We start from the raw sequence: 20,832 nt of genomic DNA, 5'->3' as shown, positions 1-20,832 counted from the left end.
TTCCTCTTTTACTGCAGACCAAATTCAGTTGAAGAAGGCAAACAGAGCAGTACCCCTGACAGTTCTGCTCACCCAGGGGCCATCTTACTCACAGCCTAAGGCTGTGGTTGGTCTCTCAATAACTTCACACAAACTCAGAGTGGAAGGGCAGTTGGTAGAGGTCAGTGGGCGTGAGGAACAGGAGTGGGTCAGACAATACAACTCGCATTCGTAAGAATATTAAGTTCTCAGTGGGTAACGTACGTACAGAGAGGCAATTCTAGTCAACAGTGACGTATATTGACAATTAACACAGAGGGTCTAAGATATTCTCCTCCCACATATAAGCATTACAGTGTGGGGTACTAGGCACAAAACATCAGAGCTTAAATACATACATTTTTATTTGTCAATTAAACCAACAGGACAGAAAAAAAAATACCTCTTCGGGTCCACCAATGAGGCTCTTTAATTTTATGCACAATGAATTTAAATCATGCATAATTTCTTTTATACATAAGTTTACACTATTCCTTATTACTTCCTGAAGGGAGACCTCTCAGGCCTGCTACCTATCCAAAGTGGCCACATGAAGGCACAGAATGGCAGGAAATGGCTGCTGGACCCTTTTTCTCATAAATGTCAGGTTAGCAGGCCTGGGTCAATCTTGGTAGTTTATTTGAAGGTCTCATGGCTGATGGATCCAAGGCATGAGGACAGTCTTTCTTGTTCTTTTCTAATTTTTAATATAACATGAGCAGCCCAATTCCCCTCTGAGTTCTCTTTACATGTTAGCCCCTTGTGCTGAGTTAACACATCTCATGGTTCACAGCCCACAATTGTCCTCAGGCCTTATCTGGGTCTTATTAATTAGTATTTGAACCACTTAGGACTAACCACGCATGGCCCCCACCCCTTTTGCCCCCACTGTCCTGCTGGCCACACAAATGTTTTTAACAATAGCTTGTCCCTCCCCCTTTGATACACATAGCATGGAAACAGATGTGTGTCCTTGAAATCGGTTTTTCAAGAGCCCATGGTCTGCTGAAGATACACAGCTTGATAAGTCCATTTGACATCTGGTGACAGGGCTCGAACCCAGGTCCTCACACACATTGGCTGCTTCTACCTCTGGTCACAGTCATGAGGCTAGCATAGCCTACAAAAATACCCACACGATGATACCCACCCCCAAACTCAGCCTTCAATTCTAACTTGCTGGGTGACATCTATATCAATTGAGAAGCCTCTCTGTGCTCTGTTCCAATCTACCAAACATCCACGCCTCTGATCCCTTACCAAAGTTAATCCTTTCCTTCAAAGCCAGGCAGAAGCCCTCCCACCGTGTCTCTAAGCCCCTTTCACAAATCTTTGCCCCCCGCAGCAGCAGCAGCAGCAGCAGCAGCAGCAGCACCCGAGCGATGGTGACAGACAGACAGACAAACCAGGTTCCACCCCAGCAGGCACTCATGAGCTGTGTAACTGCAGAGACGTGACCTGGTCTCTCCGTCTTAGGCCCCGGACTCGTAGGATTTGTAGACTGAGAACAGCAGCACCTTCCTGGGTCCAACAGGCTGAAGGACTACCGACCGACCGACCAACCGATGGACCAGGCAGACTGAAGGATAGACTGACAAACTGACTGATCTTCAAAGCCACACCCACCCTTTGCATACCCACACAGCTCCACCCATCCCACACAACTATCTGCTCAACAGGTCTCCTAAAAATTAGACAGTCAAACTCGCTCTATGCTCTGACCTTGGCCCAGACATCACCGGGAGCTGTTCCTTTGTGATCAAGATATCATAGTTTTTTAAAAAAAAAAAAGAATCCACCCACAGGGACTCACTTCTGAAAACTGAACCACACTGCAGGGAGTCTGTGCTGTCAGATCGCTGGTTTTACTTTGGTTTTCTTTAGAGGTCTCCTGAAGACCTGGCTGGCCTGAGGATGGTTTTGAAATCGTGACCCCTCCTGCTTCCACCTCTTGAGTGCAAGGTTCAGAGCACCCAGTATTATATATACAGTGCTGGGGGTTTCGAACCCAATGCTTCCTGAACACTAAGCAAGCACTCTCAACTGAGTTACACTCCCCCCAGCCCCATACTGCCATGAAACTCTCCCGGTTGCATTTTGCTCCCCTATAAGTGGAAGGAAGCTCCCGGTTACCAAGCCAAGCCAGTTAGTTCTCTGAGCTGCTCCCAGCACGGGGGGCGGGGGGGGCTCAGGTGGCAAGCAAAGGAGCCCCCTGTGGGCCCCCAGCCACAGGCATTGTTTGTCCTGCACCCAGCACGGACTGCTCAGCACACATTTTCGTTCCCACAACAGTCCTGTCAATTAGTCATAATTAACCAATAGTTACTGAATGCAGACACTGTACCGAGCACCGTGCAGCCCGCTGTGTGCAGCCCGCTGTGCACACCACACACACACACACACATGGACATTCCTCGGGTGTGGAGACGACAGGGCAGCAGACATCCTCCCTCCCATTCTGAAGTGGGCGTTAGGTCTAGATGCTGAGAACAAGGGAAAATCCTGTGAGGACGACCAGCCCTGTGGGGAAAGCCAGGAAAAAAGAACACTCAGACCGAATAAACACAAGGTATGGGCTGACATAGTAACATTTGGGGTTGGGGGGCCCCGGGCTGTGGCAGAGCAGCTATCAGGGGAGACAGCCTCACTCAGGTGGTGAGATTTGGATGAAGATGAGAAGTCCTAATTTATGCTTTGACAAATTGAGCCTCAGAGATGTTAAGTGACTTGCTGGTCGTCACACAGCAGGGAGGAAGCAGAACCAGGCTGTAAATACACCATGTGGGTGAGGAGTCTTAGCGAAGGTATTAAGCCCCATCTCAGTAGTTATAATGATTATATGGACACTAAAATGATTACTTTTAAAAATACCTTTTGGGGGCAAAAGCAGTTCATGTACCCCAAGCTGGCTTTGAATTTGCTACATAGTCAAGGGTGAACTTGAACATCTGTCCCTCCTGCTTCTGCCTCCCAGTTTTCCATGGTGCTGGGAGGCAAACTCAGAGCTTTATGGATTCTAGGTAACTATTCTACCAACTGAACTGCATCCCAGGCTCCTTTTCTGGATTATATGGGTTCAGTTCACATAATTTATTTTTGTTATTTTAAACTGCACTTAGGTAGGCTTGCAGTAGTTAGAGAATTGAGAAGAGGGTGTAGAATCTATACGGGGCTGGTAGAGCCTGAGATGAGATTTTGGAACTAAACTTGGGTCCTCTGGAAAAGTAGGAAACTGTACCATTCTCTTAGCCCCTCAAGTCACTTTAAATGCCAGTTCCTGTGACCAGGCAATGGGATTCATGCCTTTGATCCCAGCACCCAGGAAGTAGAGGCAGGTGGATCTCTGTGACTTTGAGGCCAGGATGCTCTACCCAGTTCCAGGACAGCCAGCTATAAACAGCAAGACCCTGTCTCAAAATAAAAAGGTGCTCTTTTGCATTTCCAGGCTAAAATTGGGTAAACTGAGCCATTCAGGTTGATGTGCATACAGAATGCTCATTGACAGACCCTGACAGATCCTGGCACCTCCAGATGCAGCTTTTCAAACGCTACCTGCCAAAGCTAAGCCAGTTGTGCAGAGGGGCCATTCTCAGAGTCTCCCCTTGCCTTGCAACCCCTCCGGGCTGAGGAGCCTCTCCTTACACCTGCTACATTAGCATTCAGTCAGAATAGAAAATGCAGGAAAACTAGCTCAATTTTCCCTCAGGATGCCAGAGTGCGTGTGGCCCCTGCTTGCGTGATAATTACAGATAGAACGCACTTTGAGAAGATGCTGCTTAGAAAATAAACTACAATTCGATTGGATAAGAAGTTTAGCCCCCAAAGGGGGCCCCTGACAGCAGGGAGAATTAAGGAACACAGATTTTTTTTTTCCAGGCATGGTCACAGAGGAAGGAAATCTGTCAGAGTGTGGGTTTAGATGGAAAAAAAAAATAGGCTGGGTCTGTATCAGCCCCCTGGATGACGTTGGGGACAGTCTTTTATCATCTCTAAGCCTCTGCTTCGTCCCCCTTTTGATTGACAGTGGAAAATACCATCATGGAGGGTGGCTGTGATGATCTAGCATAATAAAAGAACACGAAGTTCAAGAGGAGGGCTGAGCGTGAGGCCAGGGCTCTGGGCTTAGTCATCCAGGAGAGCTGTGGAGAGGCAGCAGCCTGCTGTTCCTCAGCACACACACACGTGAGAGGAGCAGAGACGGAGAGCTGCCAGAGAGCTGCTGCAGAGCAAGAGCTGGGACTGGGTCCTAGTGACCGGGTCAAGGGGTCACCTGTTATCTCAGAAACACCTGAGATAATTGATACAGTCAGAAAGTGAGCAGAAGGCAAGGGTTTCCCAAGCAGTTAACTAGAAAAAAATACTCTTGGAAGAGCCGGGAAGCCTTTGATCTTGGTGAGAAACTGTTTATTTACTTTATTTCATCCATCTGTCTGTCTCCCATCCACAGGGAAGCTTTCTGACCTGTGCTTCACCATGTACCATCTCTCCGGCATTTATCATCCATACAGCTGCCTCCCTGCACAGCTCATACATCCTCACACAGAAACCCATCCATCAGAACGACCCTCCATCCTTCCCCTGTCTCTATTTTGCAAAGGAGTCAGACAAACCTGGGCTGCAGCCCTGGGTTCTGCTAACTAGCTGATCTTGAGAAAAATGCTTGACCCCTTCTCATCCCCTTGTCTGTAAAATAATGAGCAACCAGATGTAGTGGGGCTGGGAACTAAAAGGGGGGTGGGCAGAATAGTGTTTTGGTCTAAGCAAATTGTTGTGAAATGTTCACTCGCTGCGTTTCTGCTACTGGGCTGGGAGGGATGCAGGGAGAAAAGCCGCTGCACTTTGCACAGCATGTGGAAAATGATATTTTAGAATCACCTGGGCTGGGATATTTCGGCTGTGGCCAGAGCATCTTGGGGAGTGGTCTGCCCTGGTCCTGGACACATAGCAGATAGTGCCATCTAGTGGAACAGCACCCTGTGGGGGTCCCGGACCTAGCCCCCGGGAGTGCAGGCGACCCCGAGGTGGCTAAATCACTCAGGGGCCCTGGCCTGCCAGGAGCCTTTTGTTTTGTGGATGATGGCCAGCTCTCTCTTGTCTATCCAGTCCAACTCCTTTAGAGGTTTCCGGGAAAAACATAATTCAAGTAACAGCTGTTGGCTGCCCGTGTCTGCTTTCCGTTTGAAATGAGGCTGGGGGATGCGTGTGTACCTGTCTCTAATTTGCCTGGTGGCCCTGGGAGGCTCTGAGAATTGGCTCCGTTTTCAGGGAGAAAAACCGAGGCTCACTGAGATTGTATTTGGTATAAAGCCCTGCGTTTCAGGCTGTACTTACCTTAGAGCACCCCCACAGTCCCCTTGAAAGTGCAGGAAGCACTTTGGACAGAAATCTGAATAAGCCAATCATAAAAGTAATTTATGAGTTCATCAGGCAGATTTGGACACTGCATAGAGGTTAGATGGCAGAAAGGAAAAGCTGTTAATTTCTTAATTGTGGTAATGGCATCCCACGTATTTTTATTTTACAGATTGTGGCAATGGATATCTTTATGTTTTTTTTTTTTTTTAAGGAAAACAGCTTTGCTTAGAGATAAATATTCTGAGATACACAGAAGAGACAATATGATCTCTAGAATTAGCTTTGAACCAGTGCAAAAGATGAAGGCTTTAACAGGGGGAGGGAGGGGGTGTCCAGGGCTCACATGAAGCAGGGGTGTGTGTGAATTTGATGGGCACTACATCTGGAAGATGAAATACAGGTTAAAACTGTGCTGTTTAAGAACACATTGTTTTATCCGTTTGTGGTGTCTGGGACAAAAAAAAGCATAATAAAGTCTGACTTTCTTTTTAATCAACAAGTGAAAAATGGAGTACAGAGGTGCCGACGGCGTCCAGAGAAACACTTAACAGCTCAGAGGGGGCTTTGGGTGCTCAATAAAAGAAACACAGCATCCTGAGGCTGGTTTACAAGGATCTGAAACAGCATGGGACCGAAGAAACACTCCCTGCAAACTGGGTGAACTGAAGGGAAAGTGTTGGGGGGCACTCTAGAAACAGACACCCACCAGATGCACACCATCTACTCCCTGATGGGACTTCCAGCACCGCCAGACCCTCCCCACCCCCGGCCCCGAGCTGTAAAGACCCCGCAGCAGCATCTTTCCTTAGGGCAAAACCAGCAACCTGTGTGTCTTTCTGCTGGGACACTGTGCCAATTTAGTTAAGAGAACAGCACTGTCACCTGTCACACACATTGAATAACCGGCTCAGTCACACTGTCTAGTTTTCGTTTTGTTTTTTTTTTTAATTAAGCCTTGCTCGAAAGGTAAGAATTGATGCTTTCCCCCTAACGCTGTTTGCAGGCTGCAAACAGCCGCCCCGCCTCCGCTGCTCTCAGCCCCCCTCGCTTTGCGCTCAGTCACAGGACGGCAAACTGACTCACCTTGAGACCCCAAGACCTGCTGGTCCACTAACCCCTTATGACTCTCCACCGTTCCCAGAGCCCACACTTTTCTGGCCCTCCTGCAAAAGCCACAGGCTCATCTTCACTCTTCCCTTGGGTTTCCTGGGATCCTGGCCACTTCGCACTGCCTGCAAGCCCTCTCCTTCATCTTTCGTTCCTCACTGTGGGAAGCAGACATCGGACAGCTCCGACCCTCAGCTGCTCGCCCGCTGCAGCTCCTGCTGCACTGCAGCACAGTCTCTGTGGGAGAGGTGCAGCCTGAAGCCACCCCGGGACACTGTCGCCCCCCGCCCGCCCGCCCGCCTGCCTGCCTGCGTCCTCTGCATCTGCTGCAATTAAAAGCGCTGCCACAGAAAGCCAAAGCGTAGGTCCCTCTTCATGTCTCCCCCCTCCTCATTTGGGAACGCAAAAACTGTAGCCCAGGCAGCCCCCTTGTGGCACTTGGGGGCGCCACAGACTCTTGGCTGCTGTTTAAAGATTTCCGACCATTTCCACTGCACCGTGAGTTGGCACAAATCTTAAGTGGCCCAACTCCTATCCGATGCAGAACTCTGCTTTCTGTTCCTTTTTTAGAGTCCCCTCTCTACTCCCCTATCCCCATCCACATCCACACCTCCCTCTGAAGGAAGTCGCCTGAGTTCTCCTGTTGAATACAGCTCTGACAAGCAGACAGGTGTCTGGCAACCGTAGCAATAACCAGGAAAGTTTGTGGGAGAAGGCTGTCTCTTTGAATGATGCTTGGTTCCCCTCTCTTATCACACAGGAATGGGATTGTCTCTCAGAAAGTTCAGGTTCCATTTCTCTCTCACAGATGGCAACTTGAGATGAGAGGAAGCTCAGGGACTAAGTTTGTGTTTGAGGAGGTGGTTGGGGGCTCTCCCACCATAAAGTGGTCAGTATAGGGCACATCCCTAGCGTGAGGGGCCTGACTTAGGAGGTCTCTGTTCCCAGCTTCAAGCCCCAGCTGCTCAGGTGACACTTTTCATCGAAAAGCTCACCAGAGCCCTGGAAAATTCTGAGCACTCTAGATTGCAGTCAATACACAGAAACCCTTGCCCCCCACTAACTCCATTTATAATTTAATTACAGATGAATAGGGCCCTCGCTGCATCAGGTTAATAATGTCATTTTCATAAGCCTCCGCTAATAGGTAGGTGCCTACACCTAATTTTGACCCTGCCCTATAAAGGGATTGGGCCACAAAATAGCTGAGATCTCAAGGACTGCTGGGAGGTGCTTATAACTAGTCAATCCATCCTTTGCCCACCCACACCACTCAGCACAGCCTTGCTAGGCAGTCTTCAGCAGCAGGGTGTGGTGGGGAGCCTCGGAGAGCCTTGGGTTTCATCCTGGCCCAACCTCACACCAGCTGGGAGACGGTGAGTATGGGACTTCTTTGCTTTTCTGTGCCATGGTGTATTCACCAATCCAATGTAGATAATGAGACTCTTCCTCTTTGTGAAATTTCCCATGTGAGTTCTGGACAGACAGCCTACCCAGCTCAGGACTTCGTCTAGGGTGACATAAATCCCAACTGCCATCACCCACCCTTGATTGCATTGGTGTGTGGCATAGGATTTCCTGTTTGTTTTCTCATAAGAATGATTGCAGTTCGAAGACAGGAAGCCGACTGACCGACCGACCGATCGACCGACCGACTGACTGACAGACCGAGCGATCGGCCGACCGGCCAACTGACATCATCATTTTAACCCTAGCCTCACCATAGTGACCTAGGAGGTAAGAGTTTTGCAGTGTCTGGTGGTGTGAATGAGTGGAGAGTTAGCCATTTCCCAGAGGCTATGCCATGCCCTAAGCATGCTGCCTCCTTATCTTAGCTGTCACTTCAAGGGAGAGACAGGGAAGGAATATCTCTGTGTGTGTCTCTCTGCTTTATAAAGCCAAATGCTTGTTATAAACCATGCAAATGCTAGTAAATGCAGATGTGGGCTCTGCAGGGCTTTCTGCTGCCTGCTGCATCTCCCGTGAGTTCCTCAGGCTAAGAGCTGCCTCCGGGCTGGCTTGATTTGTGTGATTAAGCCTGCAGAGGGGCCTCTGCCAGGAGATGTTATAGCGTGTATGCAGCATGGGGCTTTGAACGGCCAGACTGTTCTCTCTCTTATGACACTTGTTACATGTCACCCTCCTCCTGGATCCCACTGACGACTCCACAAGCGTTTATGAAGTGTCTGGTGGAGGCTAAGCTACTCTCATCTGCTTCAGTCCTCACTTCAAGCCGGTGAGAGAAAAACTCTCATCTCCATTTCACAGGGAAAGCCTGAGACTCTGAAAACTAAAGGGAATTGTGTGGCCTCACGGCTACAGAGGGAGAGTCAAGCTTAGCTGTGCAGCTTGAGAGCCCCCTGGCTCTACTGCAGCTGCTCTTGTAGCTCCCACTTCTGCAGGTCAAACGGAGCTGGCCAGGCAGCCACTGCTCAGTCAGGAAAAAGAAAAAAAAATAGAGAACAGGGGGCTTTGCATTCAGAGGCTTCTCCCTAGCAACTGGTGAAGGGGCAGAGAGAGAGAGAGAGAGAGAGAGAGGGAGAGAGAGGGAGAGGGAGAGAGAGAGAGAGAAAGAGAGAGAGAGAGGGTCTCAGAGCTGATTAAGAGCTAGAGAGAGAGCAGCTGCCCCCCCTCCCCTAAGGGGAGCACCACGCCCTCCCCTGGGCTGCTGGAAGAACAGCAGGGCAAAAGACTCAGTAACCAATAGCAAAGGAGCATAGGAGAAGCACCCCCAGACAGGTGGAAGAGGCCCCAAATTTATTCTCAGGGTGGGTGGAGGTTTTGCTATTGACGACAGCACAGAGAGGACCCTGAAGAGAGGGAGCTTGCCTCCTGTAAAGACCTGAGGGCCGAGACATAAGCAGGCTGCTGTTGGAGCTGCGGAGGCTGATGTAAAAGACAGGGGAGGGCTGAGAGGAGCGTCTCAGTACGTGAGCCCCCAAGCAAGCGGCTGGGGAGAGAGCTCACTGTTACTGGAGGCACCCGAGCAGAGAGGCAGGCCGGTAGGTGATGGGGAAGCTGCAGCAGGTTTCTCTAGCTGGCTGGCAGCCCAAGGGGACAGGCTTTTGAGAAGCAGCCCCAGTGCCCAGTTGGGAGCCAACAAGTGGGGCTGGTTGGAGGGTACCTGGCAGGGGTCAGGACAAGGATGGGTGGCCTTTGCTGTGACCCTAACCAGAGGTTAAATGGCAATGGCACCCTGATTGGTAGCGTAGTACCACTGAGGCACTGAGGGAGAAGCACTGTGATTGGGGGAGAGTGCTTTGGGAGAGTGGGGGTTGGTGGGAGCTGTCCAACTCCTCCTTAAGGGAGGGCCAGCTGGAGCGGCTCAGAGTCTTCTCTGGCTGATTTCAGGAGTGCTGGCCTGAATAATCTGCAAGGTAACAATCTGGTAAAGTGGGTGGGGGGCATAAAAAAAAGGGTCTGTCTGGTTGAGGTATCGGCTGGTCATAGAAAAAGCAGTCCACTTTTCTGGAGGCTAGATGCTAGCCACAGAGTCAGAGGGCTGCATGACCTGAATAGGGTGGGAGGCTTGGAAAAGCACCCTTTCCAGTGGTGGGACTCAGGAGCCTGGGCACTGATGGCTGTGGCTGAAATGCTAGCCTATTAATGGGGGTTTCACTGGGGGCTTTAAGCAGATGTTCCCCTCATCCAGACACACCTGTGCTGTGTAGTTTCTATGGGAGACTCTGTCATTGCTCCTGGGCTTCTACTCAGTATATGTGCAGTATGTGTGAGTGTGTACTTTCAGGGGCCAGCTGTGAAGGTGGCTGGGGTTTCTTGTCTGTGAAATCATCAGGATGACCTGACCTGATGAAACCTTGAGAAGGGCATATCTCAATGGAGAAAAATATCTCCAAAACGGCAGGAAAGGAAATGCAAATGATAGAATTGTTTGAGAAAAGTTCCCCGGTTTCTGCCAAGTGACTGTCAGTTCTTGACAACAGGATCTGGGGGCCTCAAGGTCGTTCTGCTGCTCTGACCCGCCAAGTGGGGGCAGCATCGTGTTGCAGGTCAGAGAGCTAGTGTCCACAAGATTGCCTGGATGCATCTGGGTTAAGGTTGCTGGGGAGGCAGCCTGGACCCCCAGAGCTTTGGCGTTTGGGTGGTTTTATTGGTGGTGCTGCTGTGGTGTAGTTTTGTGATTAAAGGACTTGTTGAGAGCTCTGGATGTGGACATTTGACATTTGGCAATGTGACAATCATATGTGTCAATACCCTTGCTGTTTTTATGTGGGGAGAGGGTCCAGGGGGCCCAGCATGTGTGTGTATGTGTGTGTGTGTGTGCACGTGCCTACATGCACAAGTGCGTTGACACACACTCTCACAGGTTTGTGATTAAATATTTCTGGTTAAAGGTGACTGAAGACCCTGACGGGTTCAGATTTTGTTCCCTGTGAATTTGAAAAGCCACCCAAAGTCCAGCCCAGGAGCTGGGGTCACAGGGCAGCAAGCCCTTTAGCCCCTGCTGGGAAGGGAGGGAACACTCCACCTCTGCTAACTCCTGTTGCTCAAGGCAGGAGATGAAATACCCGCTTGAGGGAGTTGAGAAATGGGTGTCTGTGGCAGGGTCGCACATGGAGGAACCATCTGCCTGACCAGTGAAGAAAGAAAACATTGAAGAGAGAGAGAGACGCCTTTGTGCAGGCAAACAAGGAGGGTCCCTTCTGTGTAAGGGGCGACAGGCAAGTTGCACTTCCCCTGAACGCACAGCACACAGACGGCTTAGTGAGTCGGGCCAGGCGTTTCTGTGCCACTGAGCAGCTAAGCTTTCTGGGGGTCATCTGGAGACCACCCCCACTATTTCTCGGGAGTCATTCATGCTGAAGGCAGCGAAATAAGAGCCTCTAAAGGCTTCCTGTGCGCAATCTGATTTCTTTTATTTATTTATATGAAAATAAGATTCAATCCCTACCAAATTACAGGAGACCCCAATTAAAAGCAGTAGGGTAGCTGGGCCAACCCCCAGGCGTTTGAGGAAGAACAGGGGTACCTTGGGAGGGTCTAAAAGGGGTCAGGGCTTGGGTAAGGGAGCTGGAGGCGTTATTCATCCTGGAGGCTTTTTGTTTTGCGTCTGTCAGTCATGTTCTCTGAAAAGGCAGAGCTGCCTGGAAGAGGGAGGGAATGGGTGGTACCTGGCTGGGCCGGCCCGGGCCGGGCTGGGTTGGGCTGGGCTAGGGAAGCTTGGATTTTACTGAGTACCCTCCCTGCCTGTGTTCCTATGCCAGATGACTTATATGAATTATTTTTCTCAGTGACATCTCAATGGGCCTGTGTTGAGAGAGATTCTGGATTTTTAAAGAAAAATGAAAGGAAGGAACCAAAGCACAGAGACACTCCTGGGCTACCTAAGGACACACAGCTTGAGACCATGCAAAATCTGGATGGGAGTTAAGATGGCTACTTATGATTGACAAGCCTACTCCCACACTAAAAAGGAAAGGGTACCTACGCCATCTCACCCTACACACACATGCCACGTCCTTTGACCCTAGAGGCAAGGCTGACTCAAAGACACACATGTCCACTCTCAAACCTGTGTGTTTTATAACTGACTTGTCACAGCTCTTTCCTACCCTATATCCTGGGATGAGAGGGCAAGGAGCAAGCTGAGAGATTATAGTCACAATGTAAAATTAATCACGACTATGAGGTGCATGTGTGTACAGGTGTGTGCACAGGAGTGTGTCATTCCATGTGCAGAATTACGGCGATATGCAAACTCACCAGCAACACGCAGCAGGCGACATGGCCCTCTGCTTAGAGGGGCGGTCTCCGAAGTCAAGTGTCAGGGAAACACAAAAGGGTCTTCTGGAAGGGGCAAAAGAACATGGTGATTAACCTCTGACCCATTTTGTTAATTACACGGGGCGGGGAGGGGGGGCAGTGGGAATAGCCTTAGAATAGGAAATCCTACAAGACCATGGCCTGGGACATTTTGGACACAGGGTGGGGCACACGCCTAACCATGGGGGTGCATTCAGGAGATGGGTGCCAAGCTTATTCATCAGCTTAAGCACAGTGTGTCCAGTGGGGGAAAGGGGTGGGGTGGGGAGTATTAGGAGGTTACAAGCCGTTGAACACCGAACTTCTGTATCAGGCTTTTTTCCTTTCCCCTTGGACTTAATCCCGGAAGCTCTGGGAAGTCAGCGAAAGGGCTAGAAGGCTACACGGGAGCAAACTGGTATTTTAGAAAGATTGCTCAGTGAAAACAAATCTGTGCAAACCATTTACTCAGCTAGCCCACCGCTAAGGGGCTGGGGTAAACAGAGGGATGTGTTCACCAGCCTAGCTACCAGAATGTTCTCTGTGGTGCCATCAGCAACGGCATAAAATGAAAACAGCTTAGCTCTCTTTAATCGGCCATCAGTTGAGCTGGATCACATTAATTAAAATGTGGGTGTGTGTGGCGTGCCCTCCTCGCTGACCCTTGCAGAGAACACTTTTATGGATGTATTCATGGTTTTATTTTTTAAATACCATATTGAACAAACAGGAACCCATGACCTGCCCTGATGAGAAGGATGTTCACCAGGCTTCTATCTGCACGCACTCTCCAGGAAGGGAACAGGACAGCCGGCATTTTCAATAACAGAACAGGGTGTTGCATACGTACACCGGAATATTAAACAGCTCTTAAAAAGAGGGAAATGCGCAAACCTATTGTCTTTTAATGGACGTCTGGATTTTACAATGGACCAGATTAATCATGATCTTTTGTTCCAAGACAGTTTCCCATCGTTGGTCCGAGGCACACTGCCTTTCATTCCGCTAACGTATGCATTCATATATTCATTTGTAATAATGTCATAAGGGCTCGGGAGCTCTCTCCCCAGATCCAAGGCACTAAGCACTTACTTACACCTGCCAGGATAAAGGACCCCGGATTTCAGGGTGGCAGTAAGATGCTTAAATCACCTCCCGTGTATACAGAATCCGAGGTGCTGAGTGTCATCAGAAAGGCAATGGGTCTTTGTTATGGCCAAGCAATTCTGGAGGGGAGGAAAACAAGCTGATACAAAATGCTAAAGGAAGAACGCCAGCTCTGAAACAGCCTCCGCACGAAAGACAAAAAGTCAGGGACTCGGGAAAGGTGTGTTTATAGAGGTGCACAAATGTACAGAAAAATGCAGGAGCCCAGGAGGACCAGAGCTGCTAAATTGAGGAGGGGGCTATAGATGAGGGAGGGGCTCAGTCCTATAACCACATGGACTTTTACCAACCACCAAATTAATTAGCAGTACTTTTGCTGTAAAATTACAATAAATATTTTGCATGGCTTTTTTTTATGGCTTTTTGTTACGGTTATTGTTGCTGTTGTTGTTTATTCTTTTGGAGGACTTGACTGGCCAAAAACAAACAAACAAACAAACAAACAAACAAACGGAAAAAATCAAAAAACAAATTCCATTAAAGTTGTGGGTGCCCAAAACAAGTTCTCAGCACAAAGGGTCTCAAAAGGGGAGTCAAGGTTTATCTTTTTTCTCTTCCTTTTTTTTTTTAATTTAACTTTTATTTTCTGTGCTTCTGCGCTGACGCTGCAGCCCGCTCAGCCTGTCAGTGACATGCAGCCAGCAGGTGTGAGCCTAGGCTGTGATTTCACTTCCAATCCGACCCTCCACGTCTGCAATGTACCCATGGGGGAACATTTTCCTCTTTGGTCCTTAAGAGGCCCAGAAAGCTAATGCGCTGGCCCGAGTTCTAGGGGATTAGCTGTATGGAATGGGAACTCCAGGGGAATGTGACTTGAGATAGATGCTGGCACAGGGGACACGGTCCTCTAGAGAAATAAACACAGAAGCCGCATGTGTCTCAACTGTGGAGCCTGCTTGCTGGCGACGAGCCGAGGCCATGCTACGTGCCCTGACAGCTTGACTCCTAAGCAACCCACACTATTACTGTGTACCTTCAGGGTCTAACGCAGAGGGTCCTGTCATCAGCATCACTAAATTATCCAAGTAGTGCAGTGCACACTGGGCTCCTCAGAAGACCCCTTTCTCTCCAAGGTACCCCAAGTCTGGCTTGCATCCTGAGCTTCAGACCTAGCTAGTGAGGCCCTCTGCAGCTGTCAGGGGCTGTCAGAATCTCAGAATGCGCATAGGGCTGAGTGTGTGACAAAGATAATATGATTACACCCACATCTTCAGAGAAGCACTTGATGCTCAGAGACCCTCGGAACCAAAAAAAAAAAAAATTTAACCCTTTCTAAACTTAGCAGTCTGAAGACTCATCCACCTTTGTCTACCCTTGCCAAGCTGCTGTTTCATTTACTGGGTAACTGTCTTCTCTGAAGAAATGCAGACTAGTCTCCTGCCATGACTTTAGGCAGGGGAAAATAAAACCTGAGCAGCATTAAGCACTGTGCTGCCTTTATGGCTGGTCTGTAATCACTTGAGGTTCAGCTCTTTAGCTCACACGATTTGTGGAATGGGCTCTGTACCTGCAAAGACCTTGGGGAACAGGCAAGGATTTCACAAATGCAAAATATTTTTATGACATATATAATGTATATGATTTTTTTTTTAAATTAAAAGCAATATTCAGATGGAGACTCCCTGTGCTTGCCCTGCAGTTTAGGGTTACTTCCAGGTCAAAACAGCCTGAAGACAACCCCATAAAAAAGCTAAAAGTTGTCTCAGGAAAACACCACCCACCCTGGGTGGGGAGTGGGGGGGGGCAGGGAGGGGGCAACTTTCCCAACACTGCTTTCCTGTTTGGCTCTTTTCCTTTGTTTTCCTCTGAATTCCAAAATCCTGAGAAGGCCTTATAAATGAGTCCAGAGGATTAAGATCCTCAAACAGCTACCTTTGCAAGGGGCAAGGACTCTCCCTCTCCACCAGGTATTGTTGCTTTTCTATTTCAGATTTACTGGGGCATTGCTTCCCTGATCTTACAGAGGGGGTTAGTAGCTATAGTCAGGGTTCTAAGATCTCCCTCCTAAAAGGGCATTATTCTGCTCTCCCTGTGCCTCTAGTCCCCATCAGGGGCATCATCATGGTCAGCATCCTCTCTGCAGCTAACTAAGTCTTCCTTAGTTATCCACAGAGAGACAAGGATACCAGCTTATTAAGGCTGTGTGACCTCCACCCCTCTAGGAAGCCTCTTACCCTTAAAAGAACAAAGTACAAGAGAGGTGGGCTTACCTGCCTGGCAGGGCACTGATTCTGGGCTGCTGGTTTTCCATGGTGACTTCGGACAATTCACCCTGGAAGCGAGCAGGGCTCCCTCAGGAATCACCAGCCCCCTGCCCCCTGAGGGGCAGTGAGCCATAGCTGTAAAATGAAGAGTTCCAGTTAGTTCCATTCTGGGAAAATCTGCAAATTTGCAAGTTCTCTAAATTAACATTTTTAGAAGGTAAGAGAACATTCCACAGACCTTTTTCTGTGATCCTGGGCCAGGCAACTGCTCCCTTCCTGGGAGAAAGCATCTTATCTCTGGGTTACCTAGAAGAGAAAGAATGAGAGTCAGGAGTCCCCTGTCTCCCTGAGCCCTTGACCCAAGCCTCACTGCTACCAGTAGACCTACTGTGTGCTTGAAAGGCAACCACTGCTGACCAATGCTGGGATCTAAGAGGTTATTATGGAGACTTAAAGGGATCCTCATGAAGAGAGGGCACACTGGGTGTCCATCTGAGGGTGAAAAGCTTTTGCTTGGTCTCCATTAGGACTGTCAGGCACACATGAGGTCATGGCATGACCCCAAGCCTCATGGTCCTCCTCTCCAATGTGACAATTTTAAAAAGCGACCACGATGCAGAGATCATTCTAAGGAGTGAAAAAAAACCTCAAGTGTATGATTTCTCACCAGTCATGCCTGGCATATGGGAAATACACAGAAGGGCAGAGATGTCTGAAAACAGGAATCCTGTTTTGGGGAACAGGAGGGGGGTGGGCTGGGGAGTTGCAACTGGATGGTACGTCTGTAACTAAGAAGAAAACATATTTATCCAACAGCTTCTAGGAAGAAGCAGGAACAGAGCAGGACCACCGGAGATCCACTTGGACACTTGAAGTCAAGGTAAGCAGGGGTAGAGGTCCCATGTTGGCCTCTGCCCAGTGGAGAGGGGCTTACCTGGTCAGTGGCAAGGGTATGGCCATGCTCAGGACTAAAGGTTAAAGGTTAGGTTGGGCATGTACTGGGGTACACACTACCACTGCTATCCAAATACTTGAGCAGTTATAATTAGTGGAGCCTCGGCCAGCTGTCTTATCCCATCCTGTCCCTCTGTTGACACCATATAAGCCAAAATGAAATGGGAATGACAGCAGGATCCTTTTGGGGCGATGGAAGCAGACACTAAGGCCCCCACTTCTATGTCTGGCTGCCTGTCAGACCACGAGACTAACTGCATCAACAGCGTGGAATGAAGGCATCCTCTGGCCACGAGGCTCTCCAGGTTTCTAAATGGCAACTGCCTGATCCCTCTTTGGGTACCTGTTTCTGCCTGTGTCATCTACCAGGGGGCAAAAATCTGGTTCAGAGCTCTGCAACCCACCTCAACCTTCCTGGGTGCTGGGAGTTAGCACCAAAGCCTCCACATGTCAGTTTAATTCTGCAAAGTGGTAAGAAAATCCTCCAACCATGATATTAGAGGCTAAGAAATCAGAGCTGGGCAGATTTCATTATGATTGGGAAATTCTAGTTAGCCCTGTCTGTGGCACAGGGGCTCCAGATGTGACTGGATGCCTTAGGTCTTCTGCATGGCCCTACCCTGCCTTTTGCAGGATAGTCATGACCACTGTTTGCAATGGGTAAAGTGGTTGTCACTGGAGTGAGGCTGTGCTCTTGCTGGAGGGTCCTGGAGAACAGGAACACTCTGGTTTAGGTTTAGTCTCTTTCAATGCAGAGCTTGCTCCCCTCATGGGGCTAAAGTTGATACCACACATTCAATGCTGTCTGACCCTTGCAATTAGAGTGTGTGCTCTAAAAGCAATTAACAGATAAAGCCTAATAACAAGAACAGGCCAGACTCCTACATCAGTTGTTGTTTTTCGTTTTGTTTTGTTTTGTTTTGTTTTTCACAGTTTACAAAGGGAATACCCTCTTCCCATTCTAAATGGGCAAGGAGAGGGTTATAGGGCTGGCTACCCTCTATCCCTGGCCCTAGAGCTGGGCTTCTCACAGACCTCAGGATGAGTTCTTCCTGACTTGAAGTCACCATCTCTAAGATACAACTTACTGTCAGCCCTATGCCTGCAGGCATTAAGGTTCGACCACGTTGTCAAAAGAGTACCAGGCATAGAGAAAAATTTGCCAGAGCTAGGCAGGAGCTGTAGATTCAAGGCAAGGATTAGACAACCTGTAAATTTTCAACCATTGCTTAGATTAGAAGACTTGGATTTAAATGAAAGTAGGAGCCTAATTTCTAGGTGTGGGTATTAGAACTAAGGGGGAACAAGAGTCCCTGAGCGCCACCTGTTTCTTTGGGCCATGCTGTTGTCAGAAGAAAGTAAGAAAGCCAAGGGGAAACTGAGGGGTAGGAAGAGAAGGCCATGTGCAAAGTCAAGGCCCCAGCGGGGCTAGCAGCTGCACGGGCTGCATCTCCTTCCAAGGCTCATCTCTGCCCACAAGCCTTGAAAGGAAAGTTTAGGCTCAGGAGCAGCTGATTGGCTATGCAACTGGGCAACCCAAAGAAGAAGGGGGGAGGGGTGTGCTCATGCACAGCCACACAGCCCCTCCCAGAGTGGCATACTTCCCCCACCCCTCCACAGTTATTCTGGGAGAGTGATCTAGCTGCCCCCCCATTGTGCCAGTTAAACATGAAGGGGCCAGGACACAAGGCTGCTGGGTCAAGGGCACAGCTCTGCCTCTAGATGCAACAAGCTGAGGGTCTGCTGCAAGAAATGTCCATTGACTTACTGTGATTCACTCTCTATCCTGAGTCATTGGATTCTCCCTTCAAAAAATCTTAGTTGCCTCACCATAGGGATGAAGGCCTGATGATGGAGGCTTTTTATCCAGACTACAGAGTAGGGAGAACAATGTGGCTATGCAGAAAAGAAAGATAAAGGCTCTCTCCTCTCAGATGCCCAAGCCAGGGTGGAGTGGGCAAGACCAGTGGGTAGCCCTGCAGACTCCAGCGACACTGGAACCACAGCATTAGACCCAAGCTCCTTCTTTGGGCTTTTAAGAAGCCCTGATGAGGGTATGGCTTAGCCCATCCAGCAAGCTGAATAGGAAGAGGGACCAATAACCACTCTAATCCACCAGGAGATGCAACGAGGACCCTAGGGCTCCACCCACCCAAGGCACATCTTGACCCTGACATTTGTGAAAAACAAAATAAGTAAATAACATAATTTGTGTCCCTTATTGTCCTGGCACACCCACCCCTATTCTAGTGCTCCATGTCCATCCATACCACCAGAAGGCCAGGGCAGTGGAGCAATGACAAAAAAAGTCTTCATTCTGAGGAGACTTAGTGCTATAGGCCTGAAGGCTTAAGCACCACTTAAGTACCACCGAATGGCTCATAAAAGAAATCCAAAGTAACCGGGGTCTTCATCCTACAGCCGAGACCCCAGGTATAGCAAAGAAGGTCTTTGAGAGCCATGGCTGCCCTCGACTCCTCTACGTGGCTTCACTGTCCTCCTGAGCTCTTGGGGGCCTCATGTCCTTCTCCTCTGTCCTCACCTTTCCCCTAATTCCTCCACCCTCACCCCCCCACCCCACCCCAGCCCATGCTGAACATTCAACTCTGCTCCTAAATACATTCTCCTCTCCTCTCCCAAGCTCTATTTTTAAAATCAGATTTCCTTTACTGTACAGGGAAAGGTATTCGCTGAGGGATTTGCCCCCCCTGCACCCCCCCCCCCCACTGAACCCTTCATAGATGCTCCGTGGCAGCCCTGACACCATGGGCCACTTGCTCAGAGGCAATCAAGGAGCTAACCTGACCAAGTCTCTCTCGGGCAGGCGCTAACAGTGGTGAGACTGGGGTGTCTGTCTTCAATGTTGTGGGGCAGAGGGTCTGAGAAAGACCCAAAGGGTACATTCCCACCCTAGGCACTAGGTCTAGATTTTTATAGAAATTTTCAGAAAGATATTATGTAAGGTTTGAGAATATACATGGAGACGCATCTGAAAGACGGACAAGTGTCTCGTCTGCATAACCTAGAGGCAAGCAGGGTGAGTTTCAGAAGAGGAGGCAAGGGAAGCCAAAGTGATTGTAAAAAGACATCAGAGAGGGAGGATAGCATTCTAACATGTCCCAAGTCCACTCAGAGGAGCAGACCCCTGAGCTGGGCCACCTACCTGGTGTAGCACTTCCCTTCTCTTGCTACAGGGGGGCTCTTACCCTCAGCAGAGCCTTAATGTCCGTGGCACGGTGGCTACACGGTGGTACTGTCTCAAGTTCTTAGGGGTCCAAGCAGGATACCTAAGCCAAAAAAGAAAAAAAAAAAGAAAAGACTGTTGGGTGAACTGAAGACTAAAAAAATGCAAAATGCAAATTTTTTTCTTTTTTTTTGAAAAACAGCAAAATCAAATTTGGCTTAGGAAAGACTCAGTCTTTCAACAGGAACACCTGTGGAGAAACGAGGAAGGAAGCTATACAAAGTTAAAATTGATGTTTCATGCAAAACAATTTAAGCTCTCAATTTCCCAAATCAGGGAAGCACCTATATGTTTTCCATAGGAGCGATACTTGCCCCAGGCTCCACTTAGTGCTAAAGCTCTTGGGGTTTGTGTTGTGGGCGGGAAGTTTGATTGGCTGGAAGTGAAGAATGGTAAAACAAGGGTGTCACGTGAGCAACGACAGTGAGTTGTTTCAGTGTTACTGGAAATGTAGGAGAAGATTTTAAGTGGGAGTTTTCTGAATCAATTTAAGTTTCTGGGGTAGAAATCTGGACTTTATTTTGAGAAATCAAAATTTTCTATCACACTAAGGGCTTTGGGCTTCTGCCAAAAGGCTTTAACAAAAAAAAAAAGAAGAAGAAAAAAAAAACCTTAATGGTGGGATTGCTTGCTTGTGGGAGATAAGCTTGTAGAACGCATGATAAAACATATTTTATGGCTAACAACTTTGGACTTTATTATTACAAGCAACAAGAAACACCGAGAAATCATAACTAGGAAAGTGAACAGGCACACATTTAAGATCGTGCCCAAACACTCTGACTTTCGATGTGGAGAGAATGCCAAAGTCTGACTCTCAGGGCATGCCAAGGAGCGATGATTAATGTTGACGCCAAGGAAAGGTTTCAATTAGAGGAGCTACATGGCCGAGTTGGGGACTATGCAGAGAAGTTTGGAATTTATTTAGAGGCTCAGACATGATGAGGTTTTTGCACATGCTTAAAAATTTGATTTATCCAATTCTAACGGAGTGACATGGTGAGTTTTCTGTGTTTGATA

The 20,832-nt window shown here is 48.8% G+C and overlaps 1 protein-coding gene across 29 annotated transcripts in view; it reads right to left on the bottom strand.

The window, feature by feature from the left end:
* The window catches only part of LOC110306980 (uncharacterized), a 66,558-nt gene that overhangs the window by 38,095 nt on the left and 7,631 nt on the right, over window positions 1-20,832 (bottom strand). For 20 of the 29 annotated variants that reach the window (XR_015045264.1, XR_015045268.1, XR_003838382.2 and 17 more), the window contains exons 2-7: window positions 19,775-19,855; window positions 15,853-15,920; window positions 15,621-15,749; window positions 13,340-13,469; window positions 12,205-12,288; window positions 2,363-2,538 (exon numbers count right to left, since the gene is read on the bottom strand). Coding sequence is in view for 2 of the 29 variants with exons in the window: in XM_085830651.1 (XP_085686777.1) it covers window positions 2,363-2,538; window positions 12,205-12,288; window positions 15,621-15,661 (301 nt within the window). In the remaining 27 variants the exon portion in view is untranslated. Of the gene's footprint in view, window positions 1-1,476; window positions 1,604-2,362; window positions 2,539-12,204; window positions 12,289-13,335; window positions 13,470-15,620; window positions 15,797-15,852; window positions 15,921-19,731; window positions 19,856-20,832 lie in introns of those variants that run through there. The other 9 variants (XR_003838368.2, XR_003838366.2, XR_003838375.2 and 6 more) reach the window with 9 other exon arrangements.

This window comes from Mus caroli, unplaced genomic scaffold, assembly GCF_978045245.1.
Source record: "Mus caroli unplaced genomic scaffold, Mus_caroli_1 scaffold_14, whole genome shotgun sequence".
NCBI classification, from domain to species: Eukaryota; Metazoa; Chordata; class Mammalia; order Rodentia; family Muridae; genus Mus; species Mus caroli.
Note: the sequence above shows the minus strand (reverse complement) of the source record. Positions and strands in the feature narration are given on the sequence as shown.